The sequence below is a fragment of the Achroia grisella genome, unplaced genomic scaffold, assembly GCF_030625045.1.
Source record: "Achroia grisella isolate CSIRO2021 unplaced genomic scaffold, CSIRO_AGI_Agris_v1 utg512, whole genome shotgun sequence".
NCBI classification, from domain to species: Eukaryota; Metazoa; Arthropoda; class Insecta; order Lepidoptera; family Pyralidae; genus Achroia; species Achroia grisella.
In genome coordinates this window covers 4,354,747-4,381,277 of record NW_026712906.1, presented here as the reverse complement: position 1 = coordinate 4,381,277, position 26,531 = coordinate 4,354,747, and the positions used below count along the sequence as shown (strand labels likewise).

Genomic DNA, 26,531 nt, shown 5'->3' with positions numbered 1-26,531 from the left:
AGAAATTTCTGGAATTTGCTAGTCTAGAATGGAGTGGGGTACCCTTGTAACGACCTCTTTGTGGACACAAGGACGTACAAAATAATTTAATGTAATTTTTTATTCGCTGAGCGAGGTCGTTTTTAGCAAATATTCTTTAGTAGTGTATTGGTTTTTAATTACTTCACTATGTTTGTGTGACTGTATGTATGTATATGTTAACCGTTTTTTACTACATGAATATGAATATAAATACGATACATACACCAAAATAACATTTTTTGCAATTTTTGTCTGTCTGTCTGTTTATTCCGGCTAATTAACGGGACTTTTCTTAGCAGGTAGCTGATGTAATAAAAAGTAACTTAGGCTACTTTTTTAGAAAAATGAAAATTCCACGCGGACGAAGTCGCGGGTACAGCTAGTCAGTATAGTATAGTAATAGTGGTACAGTAATATATAAAATTATCGTGTCACAGTGTTTGAAACAAAAATTATCAAAACGAAATTGACCAATTCTTATGGGATTTTGTATGTATATTCAGTAGGTCTGAGAAGAGAACGTAGACTAATCTTCAAGCACCTAACTGACAATGATGGTCCTCCACAACCTTTTTTATTTTGTGCTAAATATTTTTTTTATTTTTTATGATTTGACTACAACCCTAATATTTTACTCTTCCACCATCAACCCCTATTCTTTATTATTACTATTAGAAAGAAAAGAAAGAAAAATATATTTATTTCGCGCATACAAATCAATCATACAATATTTTACAAAAATTATAACAAATTATTTTAAAAATACAGCTGCGACCAAATTGGTTTCCACTCAGTTTCACACTTTGTGTCTGGGTTGTAATGCCCAAACGCTGATTTTCAGTGGAACCTTGTAGACAATAATTTAAAATATAAAAATTGTGTACCTACTGTTGCCTGCGTGAACGTGCTCTGTTGGTGCTTCTGATAAGGTGTAAGTCTATGCTATGATAATGTATGGAAATGAAAATACATATATAAAACAATACAGTACGGACAGTTATACAGTGGAAATTTGATTTTCTAAAAGAAATTTCTTAAGTTTTTGTTTAAATGTAAATACAGCAAAATTAATTTTATATGTATATATAAATAAAATATATTAATTCATTACTCACACAAGGGATCATGTTCTTGCACTTCACAAGCTCGCTGGACACCCTCCACAGGTACCGCAGTTGCCTCCGAGAGTACGACGGTGCACTACCGGCTGCAATCTTCGCCTCTTTGTTCAAATTCTCCCACCGGCTGAAGAGTACCATTTCCAAGGATTCGGAAGGTGTAGGTGGAATGTCTACTGATCCTGTCGAAAGAAATAGAAGTGTAAGTTGTAGTCAGGGAAGAAGGATAGGAATTACAGGCATATAACTTTCTTATTGGCAAAATTATCAATGTATTAACATCGGATATACTTATTATAAATTTATTCATGACATGTTTTAATTTATATAATGTATAAGTCACAGGTTCGGCCGCACATCGAGTACTGCTCTCATCTTTGGGCGGGAGCACCTGGATACCAGCTCGGTCCTTTTGACTCGGTTCAGAGACTTGCTATGAGAATTGTCGATGATCCCAATCTCTCTGGCGGTATCAAGCCACTTAGCTTGAGGAGAGACTTCGCCTCGCTTTGTGTATTCTACCGATTATACAACGGACTGTGTTCTGAGGAATTGTTCGACATGATGCCGACAGCCACCTTTTACCACCGCACCGCTCGCTATCGATAGGGAATTCATCCCCACACGCTGGAACCTAAGTGGTCCCGAACAGTGCGGTTTCAGAGGAGTTTCCTCCCGCGTACACTTAGATTGTGGAATGAACTTCCTGTCGAGGTTTTCCCACGAGACTACAGTATGGCGTTTTTCAAGAAGGGTATATTAAGGTTTCTTAAGGGTCGGCAACGCGCAAGTGATACCCCTGGTGTTTCAGGCGTTCATAGGCTACGGTAACCATTTACCATCAGATGGGCCGTATGCTTGATTGCCACCATAGTAGTATAAAAAAAAATGTACATCATATATTGTAATGAGGGAAAACTGTGATTGTTACAGCACATGTTGTAAATACTATAAATGACGTAGTAAGATAACTTGCAACAGTCATACTCGCTATAAAGTTCAAACTTGTAGCGGCCTGGTGGGCCGGGCCGATGTGCTCTAATATGGTTGAGTGCAATGATGGCTGGCTTATCCCTCATACTCGTGAACGGGTGCTGCTTGGACTGGTCTGTTTGGGTTGCGAACACTGATAAGACTTATTTGCTTTTGCAATAGCATATGCTGGTGGTCACTCTATTCTCCCAAGTTTGAATTTTAATCACGATTTCGTTCATCATGAGCACTGACCTGCAGTGTTGTGGAGATGCAGCAGACAGTTCCTCAGACAGCGTCCGTCGGCGGACCAGTCTCCGCGCCCCCCGCGCCGCACCACACTCGCCCGCTCTATACGATGCACATAGCCTGCCACCCCGCCCTTCTCGCACAAGTACACCAGTCTGAGAATACAATAGAGTGGAGTTGGGTGGAGTTAAGTGGTGTAGTGTGGAGTAGAGTGGAATATTTACAGAAATAATATATTTTAAAATTGCAATCAGTTGTCTAGTGACCATAACACAAGTTATCCGTAGGTTAGTACTAGATGGCGCTGTGTGAATTAGAGTAACTGTTATCATTTCTATTAAAACAAAATATAATGTTAGTCTGAAAACTTTTTTATGGCAAAAAAGGGGACAAACTAGGTAGTGGCTCACCTGATAGTCAGTGATTACCATCGCCTATGACCACCTGCAGCACGAGGAGAATTGCTAGTGCGTCACCAGCTTTTTAAGAAGGAACAATCTCTTTTCTCGAAGATTTAAATTTTGTATCGGTTCGGAAATACTGATAACGGGTGACTCTACAATGTGATTGTGTGTGGCAAAAAGTTTCTCTAAAAACGCATGGTGGAGGACTGCCGTTCATCACTTACTCGTCCAATATGAGTAGCAGATGATGTGCCAGGTGGGTTGAGATGCAGCCGCGAGCCGCCGCCTGCGGGTACGTTGCGCAGCGGTCCAGGCGACGCCGCAGGGCGCAACTAACTGCGTACCGACTCAACGCTCGTAATGTGCCCTGATTGGTACAACAAAAATATATACATAGCAAAACGAGTAGATGTCATCCTGCCCACAAAAGTAGAGTCACCTACCGGAAAACTATATCTTGAAACCATCCAGAAACATACTAAACTAAACAAAATTTCATCCAAATCGGTCTAACCTTAGGTAGTTAGTAGAAGAGCACACTTTGCTGATTCTAAAGAACTACTAATACATTTATATTATTTTATTTAATTCCGATACCTTTAACATGTGTCAGACCATGAATATTCGATGCGGAAATTTGACTACCATCACGCTCTTCTCGAATAGTGATCAAATTCTTCGGAATTTGATCATTATTCGAGAAGAGAGTGTTGACTATTCTATGCGCGCAGAATAGTCAACTAGGCTTCCAAGCTATATCCGAACTCTATTCAATGCCTGATGATGTTCTTGGGAAACAAAACATGTCTCGCAATATGGGTGTGGACTCAATCGGAAGTTTATTTAGAAATTACAAACATGAGCCGAGGTTCAAATCCCTAGCGGTGCCCTCGGTCTAAAGTCGTATACGTCAGGCGAGAGTTAGCCTTCAGCCGCTGCATAAGTTCTTCCTCAGGTTTGGAGTGCCATCTGCACTCGCCCCGTACCATCCGTTGAAGCTGTAAGGCCAGGTGCCAACAGCATTAGAGTAAGTAATACGAAGAAAATCCTGATCCACAATAATCCTATGTATTAAGTACTACTATGATAATACAACGGATATGTATGTAGTAGTACTACTTGTTTGAAGATGCATGTAGATCATAAGTCCTTCCGCGAGTTTGGAATGCCATCTACATTGGCCTACGGGACCTATCGTCCCGTGAAGCTGTAAAAGTCGACTGTGGCCAACAGTATTAAAGTAGTTCGAAGGAAATCCTGATCTACAATAATCCTATGTATTAGGGGAATGGAATGGTTAGTAATGTGGACTCATGACCCTATTAGAAGTAATATCAGGTTGACCTTCACGCGCTTTCCTGGCAACCATCGTGATAAATTCCTTGTGAATTTGTCACGGCGGGCTAACTGACCTGACCTCATGTTCATCTTATCATCGTCTATTGGTGTTCCCCTAGCGTAAACCGTTAGCGCAGGCGGCGGTGCAAGTTGCAGCATTTCATTATCATTAATTAAAAAAAATCTATGTATTACATACTACTATGATGATGAATCTATGATATGATATTACGGTGATGTAGTGGTACTGTTTGTATGAAAGTGCATGAGACTGACCTCGTAGGCCCCTTCCCTCATGGTGTCCAACAGCGCGTTGAGTGCGGCGGCGAGTGCGGCGGGGGCGGCCGCCCGCGCGGTGTGCGCGTCCAGCGCGGCCTCCAGCGCCGGACACCACACCTGCCACTGCAGCCCGCGCTCGCCACCACCGCTCGACGGCGGGCCCACCGCCACTGCGTAGTATCCCTACACATTTTTTATTGGGTTGTTTGGGCTATTGCCAGGTGTTCCACTGCAGCCTACGCTCCCCACCACCGGTAGATGGCGGGCCCACAGCCACCGCATAGTAACCCTACACATTTTTTATTGGGTTGTTTGGGCTATTGCCAGGTGTTCCACTGCAGCCTACGCTCCATACCATCGGTAGATGGCGGGCCCACAGCCACCGCGTAGTAACCCTACACATTTTTTATTGGGTTGTTTGGGCTATTGCCAGGTGTTCCACTGCAGCCTACGCTCCACACCACCGGTAGATGGCGGGCCCACAGCCACCGCGTAGTAACCCTACACATTTTTTTATTGGATTGTTTGCTATTGGCAGGTGTTTCACTGCACTGCACTGTTGTAATACAACAACAATAATATTATTAGCATACTAGCTGAACCCCGCAACTTCGTCTGCATAATTCTTGACAATTGTCGCCCAAATAACAGAATTTCTTGTTAAGTTATAGCCTATGTTTTTTCAGCCGTATAAGCTATGTTACTGTAAAGTTTGATCAAACTCCGTTCAGTAATTTTTGCGTGAAAGAGGAACAAACATCCATCCATACTCACAAACTGTCGCGTTTATTATATTAATTAATAAGATTACTATCACAAACCTATGTATCTATGTTTCCAAATCTATGTTTATTCAACAACTCACACTAATATGTGTGTTCATTTTTAGTTTATTGAATATATATTATATATTAAAAGATAGTAGTACCGACCGCTTGTGCACTAATATAGTGCAGCAAGGCGAGGGGGTGTGTAAGAGGCACCCTGGTGGAGTATGCGCTCGCGCTGCAGCCCGCCACGCGCGCGCCCAGCATCAGCTTAGCCTCAGCCTCCCCCGCGCCGACTCGCACCATCACCCACGCAGCCCCCTCCACGATGGCGAGTCGACGGTCATTACTCAATTGTGGAGGAGACGCTAAAATTCGTGAAAAACATACTTTATCCAGTTTTAGAAAGGACTTTGATGAGGATGTTGTGGAGGGGACGCTATAAATCGGGAAGAACATACTTTTTATACAGTTTTGGAAAGGACTTTAATGAGGATGTTGTGGAGGGGACGCTATAAATCGGGAAAAACATACTTTATCCAGTTTTAGAAAGGACTTTGATGAGGATGTTGTGAAGGGGACTCTATAATTCTGGAAAAACATACTTTATCCAGTTTTTGAAAGGACTTTGATGAGGATGCTGTGGACGGGACGCTATAAATCGGGAAAAACATACTTTATCCAGTTTTAGAAAGGACTTTGATGAGGATGTTGTGGAGGGGACGCTATAAATCGGGAAAAACATACTTTATCCAGTTTTAGAAAGTACTTTGATGAGGATGTTGTGGAGGGGACGCTATAAATCGGGAAAAACATACTTTATCCAGTTTTAGAAAGTACTTTGATGAGGATGTTGTGGAGGGGACGCTAAAATTCGTGAAAAACATACTTTATCCAGTTTTAGAAAGGACTTTGATGAGGATGTTGTGGAGGGGACGCTATAAATCGGGAAAAACATACTTTATCCAGTTTTAGAAAGTACTTTGATGAGGATGTTGTGGAGGGGACGCTATAAATCGGGAAAAACATACTTTATCCCGTTTTAAAAAGGCATTTGATGAGGATGTTTTGGAGGGGACGCTATAATTCGGGAAAAACATACTTTATCCAGTTTTAGAAAGGACTTTTATGAGGATGTTGTGGACGGGACGCTATAAATCGGGAAAAACATACTTTATCCAGTTTTAGAAAGGACTTTTATGAGGATGTTGTGGAGGGGATGCTATAAATCGGGAAAAACATACTTTATCCAGTTTTAGAAAGGACTTTGATGAGGATGTTGTGGAGGGGTCGCTATAATTCTGTAAAAACATACTTTATCCCGTTTTAGAAAGGACTTTGATGAGGATGTTGTAGAGGGGACGCTATAAATCGGGAAAAACATACTTTATCCAGTTTTAGAAATGACTTTGATGAGGATGTTGTGGAGGGGACTCTATAATTCGGGAAAAACATACTTTATCCAGTTTAGAAAGGACTTTGATGAGGATGTTGTGGAGGGGACTCTATAATTCGGGAAAAACATACTTTATCCAGTTTAGAAAGGACTTTGATGAGGATGTTGTGGAGGGGACTCTATAATTCGGGAAAAACATACTTTATCCAGTTTAGAAAGGACTTTGATGAGGATGTTGTGGAGGGGACTCTATAATTCGTGAAAAACATACTTTATCCAGTTTAGAAAGGACTTTGATGAGGATGTTGTGGAGGGGACTCTATAATTCGTGAAAAACATACTTTATCCAGTTTAGAAAGGACTTTGATGAGGATGTTGTGGAGGGGACTCTATAATTCGGGAAAAACATACTTTATCCAATTTTAGAAAGGCATTTGTTAAGGATGTAGAAAAAATATCAATTTAGTTTTAGGTTATTATGTACGTTGCGGAGGTTCGATCATCAAGAAGGGTGGCAAGACAACAAGTAACTTGGAAATACACGAGAGGCGCGAGGTACAAAGTTGGAAGGAGCTTCCTCAGTAGATTAAAGAAATTGTCATGACTATTTGACATATCATAAGAGTCTGTAAGAGACCTAAAGGTATTTTGAACTGAATTTAATTTAGAAGTGCTTAAATTAAATTTATCAGAATAAAGGGTTTTCTATTATATTCTATTCTATTCTCAGATATTGCTGATATAAGCACAATCTAGAAATGATTGATATGTATCAAGATCTTGCGTCTTAGCAACAGTCAGAGGTGTCGAATTAATTAACCTCGTATTTTCAGTAAGGCTTATACTAAAACTTAATATCGAGTCGATACGTTACTATGCCAACCATTTTCATTAAGAACTTTAAGCTAAAAACGTATTTAACTAGCGATTGCGAACAAACCTACAGTGTGTAATAATTAATTAAATAACCGAGTTCCTATTAATTTTGTGAAATTTGCTAACACTCCGTTTTCGTAGTAACACGAAATAATGGAACTATCCAATTTTAACTAGCATTACATTTTGCTTTATAGATATCTAGTTACCCGCCCCGGCTTAGCACGAGTATCCATTATTATACATAAAAAATCTTCCTCTTGAATCACTCTATTGTTGTAAACTGTATTAAAATTCGTTGCGTAATTTAACACGTTGATGATCGCATTAAAAAATCTTATTTCTCACATAGGGCCCGGCATTTCTTTTATTGTTAATTACGTATATATTTTTAGTGTACAATAATTTGAGGTAGACATTATTTAATCCCTAAATTTAGTTCAATTAAAGTGCCCACGGATGATTACTTGGTCCCAACGTGTAAATTCACTTTCGTTGCGAAGTAACCCACAGGGGGGAATGTGGTCTTTAACGTTTTAAAAAATATAAACTTTGCACAGATTCAAATCATCCAACAGCTCTTATTCTGCATTTACTTTTGGAATTCTACATTAATTACTATTCTACATTTGTTATTTATTTATTTATTCTTTTGCACACAAAATTGTATACATGGCGGACTTAATGCCTGATGGCATTCTCTACCAGTCAACCGACGCGTTGCTCAGAGATAGTATAGCGGTGCAATTTTACAAGTATTAAATAGATTAATACAGAAAAAAAAAAACATAAACGTACAAATATACTTCTAAAATTATATAATTACATAAATAAAGCAAAATATATAAGCTTAATAATTATCATACAATTTAAATATAATATTAAACTATAATAAATATACAATATATATGATTTCATGACATATATCTTGAGACATATGTCATGAAATCATATATATTGTTGTTTGTGTGAATGTGTTATATGTAAATTTATTATTTAAAAGCAATGTATAATGTGAGGTTGACCTCAACGCTGTTGCCCTCGAAGTCATCATGATAAACAATTGTTATTTATTACAATGATAAACAAAGTTGCAATTGATAGCAATACTAAAAAGAACACTCTAAACTATCTTTCTACCATACCAACCCCAGATTATTCCTCATTTTCTTTCAGTTTAGTTACGAATTGTGATGTTGAGAAGAGCTTACTTTCAATCTCTTCCGATGCCGTTGGTACGGATAATATTAGTCGTGCTATGATCCTTCCCATTCTAGATATTGTCCTTCCTATTATCACCAAAATTTTCAATGTTTCCTTATCCTTAGGTGTGTTTCCTTCCGTCTGGAAAGATGCTCATATTATTCCACTTCCCAAAAAGTCTAACCCGAGCTCCTTTTCAGATTATCGTCCAATATCCATTCTCCCTTTCCTCTCTAAAGCTATGGAGCGTCTTGTCCAAATTCAATTAAGTACCTTCCTTTCTAAAAATGGTCTCGTAAACTCTCTTCAATCCGGTTTCCGTCCTGGTCATAGTACGACTACTGCCCTTGTAAAAATTACAGACGATATTCGTTACGGCATGGAGAACTCCCAGCTTACTGTCCTTACATTACTAGATCTAAGTAATGCTTTCAACACAGTTGACTTCGATATTCTGCTGGGACTGATGCGTTCTCTCAACATATCTCCAATCGTAACTAAATGGTTTCAAACATACCTGTATGGGCGCCGGCAACGCATTCGAATAGACAATCATTTGTCCCAGTGGTGCCATACCTCAGCCGGCGTCCCTCAGGGTGGCGTCTTATCTCCATTACTTTTTTCGCTATTTATTAACTCCATTACTCTCGAACTTCATTCCTCATACCACCTTTACGCAGATGATCTCCAACTATATACACAAGCTCCATTACATAACATCACCTCTGCCATCACTAAAATCAACGATGATTTAGCAACCATTTCAAACTGGTGCAAATCGTACGGATTAATCGTGAATCCTTTAAAAACGCAAGCTATTATAATTGGCAGCCCCTTTTATATCGCCAGAATAAATAGGAACCTTCTTCCGCGCATTGTCTTCAATGGTGAACTCATAGCCTACAGTGACAGTGTGAAAAACCTAGGAATTTACTTTGATCAGACACTATCATGGTCGACTCAAATTATGGAACTTAGTAAAAAGGTTTTTAGTGTCGCTGGTTCATTAAAACGGTTACGTAATTTCTTGCCTTTCGACACCAAGGTTACGCTTGCAAACACCCTATTACTTCCTATTCTGGATTATGCAGATACTTGCTATCTAAACCTCACCGAAGCCCAGTTGAACAAACTTGAGCGTCTTCAAAACGTCTGCATTAGATTCATATTTGGTTTACGTAAATACGACCGCATTTCACAATTCCGTACTCAGCTCAAGTGGCTCCCAGTTCGTTCTCGCCGAGATTGGCATACTCTCTCTTTACTCTATTCTATCCTTTTTAACCCTATTACTCCATTATACCTTAAAGAATCTTTCACATTTCTCGGTGAGGTGCAGAATAGTGGTCTGCGAAGTGCAGATAACCTCCTGTTAAAAACTCCCACCCATACCTCTAGTTACTATTCCAAATCCTTCTCTGTACAGGCTGTGCGCCTTTGGAACTCGCTACCGCCCTCCATACGTAATGCTCAATCCTCAGCCATCTTTAAGAACTTAGTTAAATCTCACTTTCTCTCCCCGTAAATACTCTTATGTTCACTTCTTTTCCACTTCTATTGCTTCTTACATTTAGTATAGTGTGTTATTTGTGTAATATTTATATGTATGTATAATTTTTATGTGTATGTATGTATTTATTAATTTTAATTTATTTAAGTAAGTTTATATATATATATTATATTTTGTTACCTTATTTCCACTCACGTGCCGCCTACTTTATTTTTATTTATACTCTCTTTCATAAGGTTGTCTGGAAGAGATTGCGTTAGCGATAAGACCGCCTTCTGTACCTTCTTCTTTCTTTAATGTATTGTTATATATTATTTTCTTTTTATGTATCTACTTTTTATATTGGTGCAATAAAGAATTATAAATAAATAAATAAATAAATAAACGCATGGTGAATTTGCCACCATAGACTAACTGACCTGACCTCATGTTCATTCTTTTATCGTCCACTAGAACGGGCGGGCTTATCGCAGGCCGTTCCACCATTTCATTATCATCCAAAAAACTCTGATAAAAGACATTATCATCCAAAAAAACCCTGGTAAAGGACATTATCATTAAAAAAACCCTGGTAAAAGACATTATCACCCAAAAAACTCTGATAATAAACATTATCATTCAAAAAACCCTAGTAAAAGATTACATCTACATAACTTAACAACAAAACACTTTGTTTGACGTACCTCTCTCCAGATAGCAGTACCGGTGTGCACGTGCATTGCGTGCGGCGGTTGCGCTGAGGACACGCGCGCGTCCACCGCCACGTGCCGACGTGCAACGCGCGACCAGCTCCACCCACCGCTCCAACACTTTGTCCCTATACCACATATACATCCTTATTAATATTACAAATGCGAAAGTAATTCTGTCTCTATTATACAGGGCTTTTACTTATTATATTTTTCAATTGACAACGAGCCAAATTAGTTCTTCATTTTTGTAGCTAAACAACAGCGGATTGTGAATCTGTATTGTGAAGAATTTTTTTCTCTACAACTTTTACTTAAAACATTTTTTCATATTTCTTAACGTTTCTTAGTCATTTTGAAAAAGGCTTTTTTCGACCCTTTTTTTTAATTTTCATCCCTTTTCCGTCAACTTAAATCAAATTTTCTTTCTGAATATTATTATTCACGTATTTGCGTACTTTTTTTATATATTGCACCAAAACTGGTCATATCATGATTAATTTAAAATTTTACTGGACTGTACTAATAATAATACGATAAAACATACATATAACACAGTTGTGATATGATAAGGAACGTAAACTTTTGAGCTTAGTTATGAACTCGGAGTGACTCAAAGAGAATATCAACTTCCGGATTTTCCTCTGCAAGATCGTTGTACAGACTATTACTAAAAACTACAACTCCCTTTCCCCCCTATATATCACAATGATAATGGATCATTTTTACAACCCAGAAATATAATAAAATGATTCAGTGTTAATAACTATAAGTCAAAGTTCAAATCACCTGCAGAGATAACCCGAGGGTGTGAGGAACTCATCCCACTTGTCGGCAGCCCGGCCTGTGATCCTGATCTTCCCGTAACCAACCGGGCCGTCTTCAAACCGGCAGTCATCAGTCACATTCAGCACGGGAAGAGAGTCCAGCGTCACCAAATACTCGAGGGAACGGGATCGCATCTGATGATGTAATTACTTGACCAGTTGAATGTATTGTTTGTATTTGATAGACTCTAATGAATTAGTGCTGGTTGGTAGTTTATATTCACATATGTCAACTTAAAAATGTAAAGTTCCAACAAAATTATTTAAAAGAGCAATGCGCAAGTTAAATGACTTCTTCTGATGAGACAACATTCCGAATGAGCGATAGATTAAAATAAAAATTATGGCTATTCGAAAGTGCTTAAATTTATGTTTATTTGTAGTCTATTCTATTATCGAGAGCTCATATATAACATTTTATTTTATTCTACCGCTCATTCGTAAAGCAGACTCATTACAAGAAGAATGAGCAAGAAACTTGCTTACTGTTCTTTTAAATAAATTACGTTCAGCATTACATATGTATGTAGGATTTGAAACTTGGCGGTATGAACGAATGGGAACGAATGAGTATGAATGAATGGAAACAGAGGAGCAAATGGATAGAAACGAAAGAGTGAATGGATGGAGAAAGGAATGAATGAAAAAAGAGGATGGGCATCGCTCTCTTCCTCGTAGACTGCCATATAGTTAGGTCGTTTCATGTATCATAGTAAATGTTTTTTTTTGTAATTTAAATAAAAGGAGTTCTATAAAATAATCATCCTGTTATTCGCGAATCCTCATTCCCACATGTATATAGAAGTTTCTGTGAATACAACATGACAAATAGCCAGAATGAGAAACGTAAATATAATAACTGCTTGTATAACTGAATATAGAATACAGTCCTAGTTATCAGACCAAACCAGTCCTTACAAGCATTACTCGTTCAAAAGTTAACGGGTGAGCCAACCATCGCTGCGGTCAAACATATTAGAAACCCATATGTGCCAATGATATCAATATTTGTAACAGAAGAATTGGAACCAACCTTCTTTCCTCTGTGTAAAGCGATGAGATGACTGCATCTGAACCTGGGGTCTCTCTGACCGGCACCATCCACAATACGCTGGACAATACTTTCTACTGCACTCTCCATCTCTGTTGACATCTGGCCTACATAACAAAAATTCATATTAACAACTAGGAGGAAAGGGTATTGTTAGTAATAGAAACTAATAAGCTTCTTGCTAGCAATGTACCATTTTTGACCTCCGGGCGGTTGCCCCTAGAAACCGTCAGGATAAATTTGTGATAATGTGCTAAACACAATCTATACATATAAATAAAATTGGAGTGTCTGTTTGTAATATTGAAAGAACCGTTTTTTACTGCATGAATAGGACATACACTAAAAAATCTATCTGTCTCTCAGTCTGTTTGTTCCGGCTAATCTCTGAAATGGCTGAACCGATTTTAACGGGACTTTTTTTGACAGGTAGCTGATGTAATAAGTAGTAACTTAGGCTACTTTTATTTTAAAAACATTATTTTATTTTAGAAAAATAAAGTATAATTCCATGGGGACGAAGTGGCAGGTACAGTACTATTATAAATACTAATATAATAAATACAAAATAGTGAAAAGAAGGGGATTGTTAGTAATGTGGACATTACTAACAAACCCATTGCTAGCAATGGAGGAATTAGGAACCGCATGGAGGTTGATGAACCGCAAACGGATATAGTACATGTCCGTTTGACATCCATGAGGTTCCTCCTGGAAAGCATTGTGATAAATTCCTGATGAATTTGTCTAACTGACATTTTATCATCCTCTACTGGTGACCCGCTAGCGTAAACCGTTAGCGCCGCTAACTGCAATGCTATCTACTTCGTTCTGGGTTATTATTATTCTATTTTATTCTATCCTGGATGGACCTTTTTATTTATTTATACTCTTTATTGCACTAGAGACAGAGAATAATAAAATATAATTACATAAACTGATACAAAAGGCTAAGCAATCTCTTCCAGACTACCAGTAGAGAAAGTAACATTAAGTTAAGAAAAACAGTAAAGGTAATGTGTACTGATGACCCTAGTGTTTACAATGTATCATGTTTGACCTCTAGGAACCGCCTCATGGAAACCATCATGAGACGTGCTAACTGACCTGACCTCATTTTATCATCCTCCACTGGTGTGGCGGGCGCCCTCTACAATGTTATCTGAACTGTCCTAGGTTATTATTTATTATTCTATTTAATTGTATTCTGGATGGACCTTTTTATTTATTTATTCATGATTTTGTATACAAAACTGTATACAGTACTCTTAATGGCATTCTCTATCACTCACCGTTCAAATTCAAATTCTTAATTGTGAAGAACAGGTTACAAAGGTCTCTTAAGACCTTTAAGAATAGATAGTATGTTGCACTGTCTTCTGCAATTACGCCTACATGTTCCAATATCTTTACCTTTCTGGTCTTCCTCATATAAATTGTCTACGTAGGAGTTCAAAGCACGAAGTTGGTTCACTGTAAACTTGAGGCCGGTGACTGGTAGACGCAGATCAGCACCAGGCATCTCGCCACCCATCCCCGAAGATCCGGAACCCATGGTTTTTGGAGTACTCTTGCTTTGGATTCAAACCAACCTGAAGAATAACAAGTTTTACAAGATAATTACAAAGATATTATTTAATTTCATATTGTATATATAAAAATATATAAAATTACTAGTAGTAATAATAATAATAATTTTATTTGGAAAAAATTGTGGGTACATTACATATATGAAGTTATTGAAAACATGGCCGTTGCAAAATCTGCTTATAAGTAAGTGTACATATAATTTTTTTCTACACAAATACAGACATAATAACAAATAAAACTAGATACAATTTTACCCAAAGGATAAGGCAACTAATACGCACGTTTCACACTAGTCAGATATCTTTAGATAAATTTGTTTTAAAATTATTCGTAACCAAGGCAGTATAAAAAAATAAAAAACTGTTCAAGACATTGAAATTATAATGAATTTTCAGAACAACGAAATAAATACCTTTATATACATTATATTCTGCTTACTCTATTATTACTAATAATAGAACGGAAAGTAAATATTTACGGCAATATACTTTCAGTATTGCTTGCACGTTTGGATGAGGAGAGACGCAAGGTCTCTGAATGGAGATAGAATGAATACTACAGAATACCTATCGTAATTTTAACATCTATATCTACATGTTATCTAGTCTCTGTAATTCTTGTGTAAAATGCTTGGCACAATAAAGAATTTATACAACTATATATAAAAATATATAAAGAATATATAAAACTAGCTTTTGCCCGCGGCTTCACTCGCGTTAAATTATCCTCTTAGGGGTGGAATTTATCAAAATCCTTTCTTAGGGGTTGCCTACGATATAGTAGATTTATGCATGCAAAGTCTCAGCTCGATCGGTTTAAAATTTGTCAAAGTTTCATCCCTTATTTTATCCCCTTGGGGGTAGAATTAATCAAAATCATTTCTTAGCGGGTGCCTACGTCATAACATCTACCTGCATGCCATATTTCAGCCCGATCCGTCCAGTGGTTTGGGCTGTGCGTTGATAGATCACTATGTCAGTCAGTTGTCACCTTTGAGTTATATATATTTAGATAAAATATTTAAAGTTTACAAGAAACACATAAGGTTTTAAATTAGAAGTTTTACTGAATAATTAGGTTCACTTTTGTATAGACTACCATAATCTCATGACTTCCACTATATCCACGCAGTAACGCATTATGATACTTATGCAACCTCCTCAATAGAAATAGAAATAATCTTTATACAAATAAGTTTAAGATAAGCACTTTGTATAGTCATGTTTTTTTTTATTCTACCACTAATTCCGAATGCACAGTCATCACAAATGAGAAAGAAACTTGCATGTTGCTCTTTTAAATAAATGTTTTCTATGTAATAATTGACTTTTTTCTAGTTTTTATTTATTTTACGACCTCGGTGGTCTAGCGGTCTAGCACACCGCTTTACGTCCGATGGTCGCGGGTTCGATTCCTCGCACGGCACAAACATTTTTATTCATGAGTATGATTGTTTGTATCGGACTGGGTGTTTTCTATATATAATATGTATGTATTTACGAAAAAAAATGTCTATGTACTTGTATCAGTTATCTAGTACCCGTAACACAAGTTTTAGCTAGCTTAACTTGGGACTAGATGGCGCTGTGTGAATTGTCCTGAGATTATTATTATTATATATTAAACCAATACAGATATCCACGTGTTAATACTTGTGTTATGTTACTCTATTATTATATAGGTACGTTAATTATTTACTGGTTTCTAACTAATATGTCTAATAGGGTTTTCTTAAATTTAAAGTACCTCAAGTACAAGTAAAGTACCTCACCGAACAACGGTGCACACTGGTTCGCACTACGTAGCACAACTTATTAGTTAACTCAGTGCAATCAAATGCATTTGTATTAAATACTGAACTGGCTTCAATTGTCAATTCAAATTTATCACATACAATCTGTGTGTTCTATATTATTACACCAAAAACCTCAGTTTACAGTAAGCAGTTGCTACATATTATGTTTAACCAACATAATATGCATCGGTTGATTACACAAGATTGCGCGGGCGCACAATGTCGGGGAGAAATCAAAATGGCCACAATAGCCCTTCCGGCGGAAACGCATTATGTCCCGCCGTTCATGCGCGGAGATGACCATGATGTGACATACACGTAACATGTCCACAAACATAATGTAATTTAATCACAAATTCAAATACTAGTACTAGTACTAGTAAAACCACAGATAATATAATATTAGTGAAATTAAAAATAAATATTTCGTACCAGGTGACTCGCTCAACTTCGTTTGCATTACACTTACTTGACCTCTCCGTCATGCTTATGACATTTAACGTTATATTTGGACCAATTTTACATACTTTCTTTTTAAATTATAACTTAAGTTTTATTCTAATGTATAAGCTATAATACGGCAAAGTTTCATAAAAATCCGTTCAGTAGTTTTTGCGTGAACGAGTAAGAAACATCCACCCATCCATCTATACTCATAAACTTTCGCGTTTATAATATCAGCAGGTTCAGCTGGTTAGTGAATTTACCACGACGGGCTATCTGACCTGACTGTCACTTTACCATCCTCCACTAATGCCCCGCCAGCGTAAACCATTAGCGCAGGCGAGTGCACCACTCCATTATCAAAATAAAAAATTACATAAATTGAATATAACTACAGTGGACCCGCGGTAATCCGGCCCCTGTCTAATCCGGCCCCCCTTGTAATCCGACATTGTCTATTATTTGTTATTGAATATTACTTTGACAATGTACTTCAGAGTGCATATACATACATACATATATAACATAGAATCTTATCACTGGATCTGGAATGTAATTTGTCGGATTACAAGATACTCTTTTGTAAAAAATTCCGGACTATAAGCAGAGGACCCTTAAGCAGCACTCTATAATCCGACAAATACGATGGTCCGACACTGCCCTGCAAAACGTTTGTCGGATAACCGGGGGTCCACTGTATATGTATATAATATAAAGAATCATAATTGGATCTATAATTTGTCGGATTACAACTCGGTACTCTTTGTAAAAAAAATCGGACTATAAGGGGTCTTAGGCAGTACTCTATAATCCGACAAATTCGATAGTCCGACACTGCCCTGCAAAATGATTGCCGGACTACCGGGGTCCACTGTACTCCCTTATTTTAAGCCGATTAAGAGTATATTGTAATCTTTATCACGCGGCATTGAATGGGAAGTAACAATAAACTTATTTTTATCTAGAAGCACAGATAACACAATATTGCACACTAAAAGTTAGTCATTATGTTAATAACATTATCAACGTATGTACACACGAAATTAATCAGCCGTAATATATAATAAGTGGCCAGTTATCTGTCTGTTTAGATAATTACTTCATTCTGTAGATTATCAAGGAGAGGGATCGACTAAAAAGCGATTATGTATGTACAAGTTGTATGAGTGGAACGAAATGAATTTAGTAATTTGAATTCACTACAAAAAAATCAACTTTAATGTACACCAGATAGATACACTGTCGCTGGCAGCTTGTCTGCCATCATTTTTTATAAACTTTGTATTTTTCTTCGCAGTGGGAAATATAAACATTCATTACAATTATTCAGATGTTTAATAAAATAATCGTTGTGTTCTCGCTCTTGTCACAGACACTTTTAAATATATATTACTGATATTATAAACGCGTTTGTGTGTATGAATGGATGGATGGATGGTTGTTACTCTTTCACGTAAAAGCTAAAGTACGGATTTTGATGAAACCTTACAATAAATAATAGCTTATACATCAGAATAACATATAGGCTATAAATTAAAAAGAAATTATGAATAATATAATAATAAATCAAGTAAGTGTGATGCAGAAGAAGTTGCGTGGCTCAGCTAGTACATAATATTATAAATGCATGCATTTAGCGCATCGCCTTGCTTCCGATGGTCGCTAGTTCGATTCTCGCACAATATAAACATTAGTTTTCATAATTGTGTTTGTAATGGCCTAGGTGTTTTCTTGCATATTATGTACATATTATCAAAAATATTTCTAACAATTGTTTAGTCTCTTATTTTTATATGATATTATAAACACTAAAGTTTATGAGTATGGATGTATCAGTGGGTGGATGGATGTTTGTTACTCTTACACGTAAAAACTATTGATTGGATTTTAATAAAACTTTGCAATAGTATAGCCTTATAACATATATGCTATAAATGTCACGCGAAAGAAACCGCAGGTACAGCTAGTATGTTAAATATTTAATTTCAGATACCTATTTACATATATGTACCTATAGCCACATCCGTATAGTTTAGTAACTAATCGATTCATTTGAGACAAGGTAGTGAGTATAAAAAAATTAATGACCCTTAATCATCGCCAACCTCGAAATCATATATTTTTTTTCACTGTACCTACATACCATCCATACTAATGTTACAAAGTGGTCTGCACTAGTACCTCAGTTTTTTTTTATCAATGATTATAGAATCGGGCTCCTTTGCACAAACGGTATACGCAAGCAGGGCACCAGTGAAGGATGATAGTATAAGCATGAAGTTAGGGCAGTTAGTCCATGACGAATTCTCCAGGAATTAACCACAATGGTTTCCAAGGGGGGACCGTCTGGACGCCGATCTAAAATGGTATATTGTTACTAAAAAGATTAATATTCCCCATTCCTAACAATCCCTTTGGAGCCTCGGTTGCACCTATTTGAGCTGCTAAGCAAGTTGCTTTATAAGACGTGTCTCAGTTGAAAGATGAACGCCTCTTCACGGCTAACAGAACTTCCCAGAATAAGCACTCGATGAAAAGTTTTCACTCTACATAGTCTATTATGAACCAATCATATGCTGTTACATCACACGTTCAAGGCAGATCCCCCTCCGATCGACCCCTGACCTACTCAAACGGGGATCGAAATTATGACGGCCTGTATAGATATGAACCCCTAGCACTGCCCTGAGACTAAAGTCATATCCGTAAGGCAGAAGTTCGCCTTCAGCCGCTCTATAAATCCTTCCTCAGGTTTAGAGTGCCAACTGCACTCGCCCCCTATCGTCCGGTGAAGCTGTAAAGGCCAGTTGCGACCGACAGCATTAGAGTAGTCCGAAAACAAAACAAATTATAATCAGTACCTATACTCCCGTGTTCCCCTTTCCATACATACTACAAGTCGCATTGTTGTTGAAAAGTAAATCTTAACGCAATGTCTTTAAATCTCAAATAGAACAATACCATCTCACTCCACCTGGCATATATCACCAATTAGTTTAGCAATAACCATCATTACGATGATTATTACCCAATGACGTGTCATTTACGAGTGCTATTATCATTCCGAGAGGCGGAAGGTCGCCACGCAGTGGTGTGTGACGCGCCATGTTTCCCACAAAAAAAAACAAGTAATTGTACCTATATTAAAAACAAACATTTTATTTATACGTAAGTATAATTATGAAAAATCACGGGATCTTACCACGTTTTTTTCTTTTGAGGTCTGATATTTCGGCTGTTTAAACCGTTATGATGACGTGTAGGTTCAGGTAAAAAGTGGTAAGGTCCCGTGATTGTTCCTAATTATACGGATAAATAAAGACTGCGTCAAATTTAAAACAATATTTATTATAGTTTATACATTTTATTATAGTTTTTTATTCTCTTTATTTATTTAGGAACTTAAGATCACAATAGTAGCATTCTAAAGCCCCGTTTTGGCTACTTAATTTATTACACACTATTGTATTATATACATTTCATAAATAAGATTGTTTTGACCCGATAAAATACTTTGAAAATTGTCTAAATTAATTTTGTTCTTCACTTCTTTTAGCAATATTTGTCTTTCGGTCTCATTCTTGACACATTCCATCAACAAATGTGCAATAACTACATATTTACGATTAAGTTATATTATTGTTATGCCACTATTAAAGCTTCATACCACCGAGATGAAAATGCTGCGGTGGTCTGGTGGAGTCACGAGACTAGATAGGGTGCGAAATGAATATATCCGCGGTAGTTTCAAAGTGGCCCCAATAAAGGAGAAACTTACCGAAAGCCATCTCAGATGGTATGGCCATGTAATGCGTAGTAACGAGGATTACGTGGTCAAAAAAGCCTTAAAACTACCCGAATGCAAAAGAGGTAGAGGACGTCCTCCAGCCACCTGGTGGACCAGTATGAACAAGCTTGTCGCCGCGGAAAAATTGCCCAACCCGACAATCCAGGACAGATTGTCCTGGCGCCGAAAAATTAGGAGAGCCGACCTCGCATAAAATGGGACAGAGCTAAGAGGAAGAAGATTGTTATGCCACTATTATATTATTTATTATAGTTATATTTAAAATAAAGGACCTAACAGAATATCAGCGTTGCAGATTTATCTATAGCTTCATGCTGAGGTTGTCTATTTGCCTTTGCGGCACATAAAGCTATTTCTTTTATTTTCACAAATTTATATTTACCTCAAGTAATGTTTTTAATTGGTGAATAGAATAAATTAAGTTAAACTGCTTTAGTGTTCACAGAATACAAACAAAAATTTATATACCCTATTAATATGTAAATATGTATAAACACACAACATTTGACAAAAGAAGGAGCCAACAATGGGCGGCCTTATCGTTGAAAAGAGATTTAATTTATCTATATATAGTACCTGGGCTAGCTTCGCTTCGTATGTAAGAAATGGCGCTGTCTGTACTAACTTACCACCAGATGAGACGAAAGCTCGTTTCTTGACTATGCTATAAAAAAATGTCTAAGTACATAAACTGGCACAAGTAGCAACCCCTGGGGACTGGCCTCTCGCCTTCTCTTATCCAATCAATTAGTTATACTCAAGGCAAACGCTGCAGAAATCCAGTTATATTCATTTGCGTATCACATCTGGGACCTATTCAGTTGGAATTACGTTGGAAGTACGTAGGCGAAATTGGAGAATAAGGCGTTTATTAAATTTATCAAACATATGGACTCATATTGCTTGTTTCATACTGCGTTGTTAGGTATTTTAAACCTATATTTTTACTAGCTCTTACACACGTCTTCGTCTGGTTTTTTAAATAAAGGATACGCCTATGTCCTTATGATGCAATCTATCTTTACACGAAATTTCATTAAAATTCCTTCAGCGGTTTAGTTTAGTGAAAAGTTAACAGACAGTAAGTTAAAATCTATTATTTTCATTTTTAATTATAGGATATTTTTAAAAATCTAAATCTACATATCTTCACTCAAAATTTCATTAAAATCCGTTCAGTCAAAGAAACAGTCAGAAATCATTAAATAGGTATATTTTATTCCTTAATTATTTGACATTTAAAAATAAAGTCTATTAAGAATATATATTTGTAGAGTTTTTTATTTACTAACCAGTTAATTTATTAATTATCTTAAAATAACACACTGATATTTTTGAAATCTTACCTTGTGCACTTAATTCTGTCAAACAAAATATTCACGCCACTAATCACAATTAAAACAATATATAAATTTACATCGCTAAATTTGATTCAATGTAACGTTTATCGCGGGCACAACACTTATTTTTTAAAACTCGTGCAATACTCGTAAATACCATGACATTCAGCCATACAGCCGCTCACAAAGCGCGGGAAACAAGTGTTTGGGTTTTCAACTCGGTCGACGGAAGCATCGTTCACGGAACTATTGTTACACTGTCCACTGCCATTATTGTTTTATTTGTTGACTCCATGGTTAACGTGAATCTAAAAACATAATAGTGTAGTCTATGAATGAAACGAACCTGCCGTTGTAAATAAACAATCACATTTTCATTTACGCAACAGAAACAGGTTATTATTATGAGAACTAGGAAGTTTGGGATTTTCGTTACTATTTTAAAATAATATAAGTATTTATAAATACCACTATTTACATATATATTTTTACTAATAATTATTTCTAAAATAATTTTAACTTCATAACTAATAAAAAAGAATGATTTGTATGTTGTGGTTCATCCACAGTTTTGATATTAAATTCTTCAAGAAATAATGGTTATTGAAAATATAAATATACAGGAAAAAATAAGACAAATAAAATTCTTTCATCCATAGAAAATTACATTATCAGAGAATAATTTCATTGAGATATCTATTTCAATAGAGAGATCACAGTGTTAAATCTATTAAAAAGTACCGCTTTGGTATCATAACAATCACTAATTGTTATTTATTTGTTTCGTGTTATTGTACACATCGTGTTTCTAATGACACGAATAATAACTACTTATTCTATTTTTTTATACCACACATCAAAATACCAGTCACGACAACAAATTCAACATTTAATACTGGTCACTAATAAACCATAGACAAAAAACGTCTTAAAAAAATAAGGTAGGCTGTTGCACTGCACGACAGTGTATAGTGTAGGTACTGCTTGGAGGAAATAGTTTCGTTATCAGCCCCTCCAAAACACGTTATCTTGAAATTTCGTTCCACATTTAACTTGCGTTTGTGGTGTTGAATTAAAAAGCTATTAGGCACATCCGAATACCTACGAACGTGTAAATAACTATCTACATGTGTCTTTTGCTATCTATGTAAGTATAATGTTGTATATTTTTTATGTTATGTATTATATTTTTTATGTATGTTGTATATTTTTTATATGTTTAACTTATTTACGAGATGAATATCTAAATCAAATTAAATATATTATTTACATAAATATATATAAATCTTTATTCAAACTTCAATTAAACTTTACATTTTAGGATTATGTTATTCAATAAGATATTTTTTACATTTACACTAACATATAAAAAATTATTACATCAGCAAAATAAAAAATGTTTTCACATGTGTGCAATAGAAATATAAAATATTATGATTGAAACATTCAAAATTGAAAAAATTCAAAATTCAAAAATCATTTATTCATGTAGGACTTTTTAGCCGCTTATGAACGTCAAATTTTTACATTATAATTTTATTTTTTCCCTACCGTCCAGTTCGGTATATAAATCCAATTGAGAAGAACTGGCAAGATACTCAATTGAATTACTTTTTTTTGTATAGGCCATTTTATTTACAATGTATTTTTATATAGGTGTCTATGTCTAACATTAAATGAAAATTCAGTGCATGAACAACTATTGCCATGCACACTCGTCATTCAAGTAATCGTTTAGTGAGTAATAGGCTTTGCTCAGTAAATATGATTTAACAGATGTTTTGAATTTATTTAAGGGTAAATCCAACATATCCTTTGGTATCTTATTGTAAATTTTTATACCTATTCCCATAAAGGACCTATTGACTTTTTCTAAACGATACTTGGGGACAGCAAGTTTGTCTTTAAATCTAGTATTAATATTATGAATATTGCTGTTTTTTGGAAATAAGTCAAGATTTTTATGAACATATAGGATATTTAAATATATAAATTGATAGGCAACGGTGAGAATATTTGCCTCTTTCAATTTCTCTCTTAATGAGTCACGACTCTTCATACAGTAGATCGCTCGAACGGCACGTTTTTGTAATATTCATTGCACGTCATTCTAATAGTAATTGAAACAAAATTGATACCTAATTAAAAATAATAATATCCTCGAACAATTCACACAGCGCCATAATAATATAGTCCCGAGCTAAGCGGAGCTTGTGTTATATATATTAGGCAACTGATAGAAATACGTAATGTTATTACGCATGTATTTACATAAATTTTCTGTAAATCCATACAGAACAGCCAGACCAACTCAAACGATTATATATATAAACACAAATATTTGTATTGTGAGAAGAATCAAACCCGAAGCATCGGAAGTATAGCGGTGTGCTTAACCGGTAGACCACCGAGGGAGTCAAATTTATATTGGTTCTGAAGAGTGACCGCGCGGGGGTCAACCTGATATAGTACATTTCTTCCAATGGAGTCACTAGTCGCCATTACCAAAATCCTCTGTACGAATAGAGTTATACCTATGTATATGTATGTATATGTATAATATATAGCTATGTATATCCAAATAAAGTGCTCATTTATCTGTCTGCACAGTATTTACGACTTTATCTTCATATTAGTGCAAAGCCGGGGCGTATCGTATATTACAGAGTATAAATGAGGCTGACTGTACAAGCAGTCAACACAAGACTGACTTATAACAGCAATTCTGAAAGTTTCGCGCTGAAAGACCGAGTTTCCAGTGATAAGGCCGTGATTATAATCTCGGTTGGCATAGCTCAAGTTTGCAGTTTGATCTTTAGATCAGTTTTATAGTATCGTGATGGTTTTTGTTATAGATGATAATGAAATGGTGCACCCGATTGCGCTAACGGTGTACGCTGGCGGAGCACAAGTGGTGGATGATAAAATGAACACGAGGTCAAGTCAGTTAGCCTATCTTGACAAATTCACCAGAAACATTTGGTTGGTTGATTGATGGTTTCCAGGGGGAACCGCGTGGAGGTCAACCTGACATGGTATTTTCTTTTTAATAATAATAATATATATTTATTTTTCTCCACAAAATCATACATAATATAGAGTGCTGCAGAGCCTTTGAGGCATGTAAAATTCTATGCAAAAATACAGATTTGTCGAGAACTGGTGCCTGTACTAGGCATATGAAGAACCTGTATCACGGGTCACCAGGTCCCCCCACTAGATCTTACATGCTAAAATGTATATGTACATTAGATGAAGGATATGGCTACTATATTTAATGATACAGAGAATATTATGTAAAGAAAGAACAATAAAATCTAGTGGTACGTTAATAATGTAAAAGTATCTAACAGAGAAAGAACACTTGTATGCTTGGGTCTATACCCAAGCATACAAGTGTTCTTTCTCTTATAAGAGACTTATAGCGTAGGGCTATCCCTACACTATAAGTCTTTAGGGTAGCATTGATAGCAATGGGGTCAAATCCACATTACTAACAATCATCTTCCCCCCCCCCCCCCCCTCATAGGGCGCTGTTGTCACTTATCATCAAGTAAGCCGCAAGCTCGTTTGTCTCCTAAGCTATAAAAGAAAACCTACACTGTAATAGCTAAAATTAATAACTTCCAAAAACTTACCCCTTTACCTAACACCCTATAATGTAGGGTAGTAATTACGAAAACTGTTTCGTGTCGGCTCGCAGTTAGAGCGGCGAATTAAACAAAAGCTATACTGAGTAACACTGCCGACACGCAAACACTTTGTTCAGGATAAAGATTATAATCACAGTGTGAAATTAATCTATCCCCACGCCAAGCACCTTATGGGGTAGCCAGATATAACTGAATTCCATTGGCTACTATTACAATCGAGATTTGCTTCATAGTACCTTATGGACCAGAGTTACTTCTATTATATATACATCTACACATGTAAATAAAAGTGGACCGTCTATTTGAAATATTTAAATAACTGTTTCTTACTACACGAATATAAATACGGTACATACACCAAATTAACATTTTTTGCAATTTTTGTCTGTCTGTCGGTCTGTTTGTTCCGGCTAATCTCTGAAACGACTGAACCAACGGGACTTTTTTGGCTAGTAGCTGACCTAATAAGGAGTAACTTAAGCTAATTTTATTTTAGAAAAATTCTTTTATTTTAGGAAAATTAAGTTAATTCCACGCGGTCGAGATCGTGGGAACAGCTAGTCTTCAATTCAATCGAGACTTGCTTAATATTTTTTAGAACTTGTCCCATGCATCTCAAATGTCGGATTTGGTGGGAAAGCGGTTGTTAGTAATGTGACATTACTCTATCGCTACCAATGTACATGGCAGATTAACATCCGCGAGTCTGCTTCCCCTCCGATGGATTACGACGTCCTGAGCTGAGGTTCAAACCTGCCTGATGCTCTCAGATTAAAGTCGTATCCGTTAAGAGATCATCCGCTCCATAAGTCCTTCCGCGGGTTTGGAATGCCATCTGCATTTGCTCTATATCGTCCGGTGAAGCTGTAAAGGCCAGCTCCGGCCTACAGCATAAATTAAAATATATTTCTCAAAATAAGTACCTTACTAATATTATAATTTTTGTGAGTATATATGGATAGATGTATGGATGGATATTTGTTACTCTTTCACTCGAAAACTACTCAACGGATTTTCATGAAACTTTATGGTTATATAGCTTATAAACCAGAATAACATGGGCTATAAATTTCATGCGAGCAAAACCACGGGCACAGCAATTTTTTGTATAATTCATAGCATGCGATATTATCTGTTGTAAAATTTAGGTAAACAATTGATAATTATAGTTTTGTGAATCACAATAATAAAACTAAATACA

At 36.3% G+C, this 26,531-nt stretch overlaps 1 protein-coding gene across 1 annotated transcript in view; it reads right to left on the bottom strand.

The window, feature by feature from the left end:
* Window positions 1-14,790, bottom strand: part of LOC131846875 (uncharacterized) — a 32,399-nt gene extending 17,609 nt beyond the window's left edge. The window contains 10 exon segments of the mRNA XM_059196298.1: window positions 1,137-1,321; window positions 2,367-2,515; window positions 2,989-3,131; window positions 4,379-4,564; window positions 5,314-5,516; window positions 10,817-10,950; window positions 11,612-11,784; window positions 12,683-12,807; window positions 14,114-14,292; window positions 14,703-14,790. Of these exon segments, the coding sequence (XP_059052281.1) occupies window positions 1,137-1,321; window positions 2,367-2,515; window positions 2,989-3,131; window positions 4,379-4,564; window positions 5,314-5,516; window positions 10,817-10,950; window positions 11,612-11,784; window positions 12,683-12,807; window positions 14,114-14,255 (1,440 nt within the window). The 5' untranslated portion in view covers window positions 14,256-14,292; window positions 14,703-14,790.
* Window positions 14,791-26,531: the final 11,741 nt, after the last annotated feature.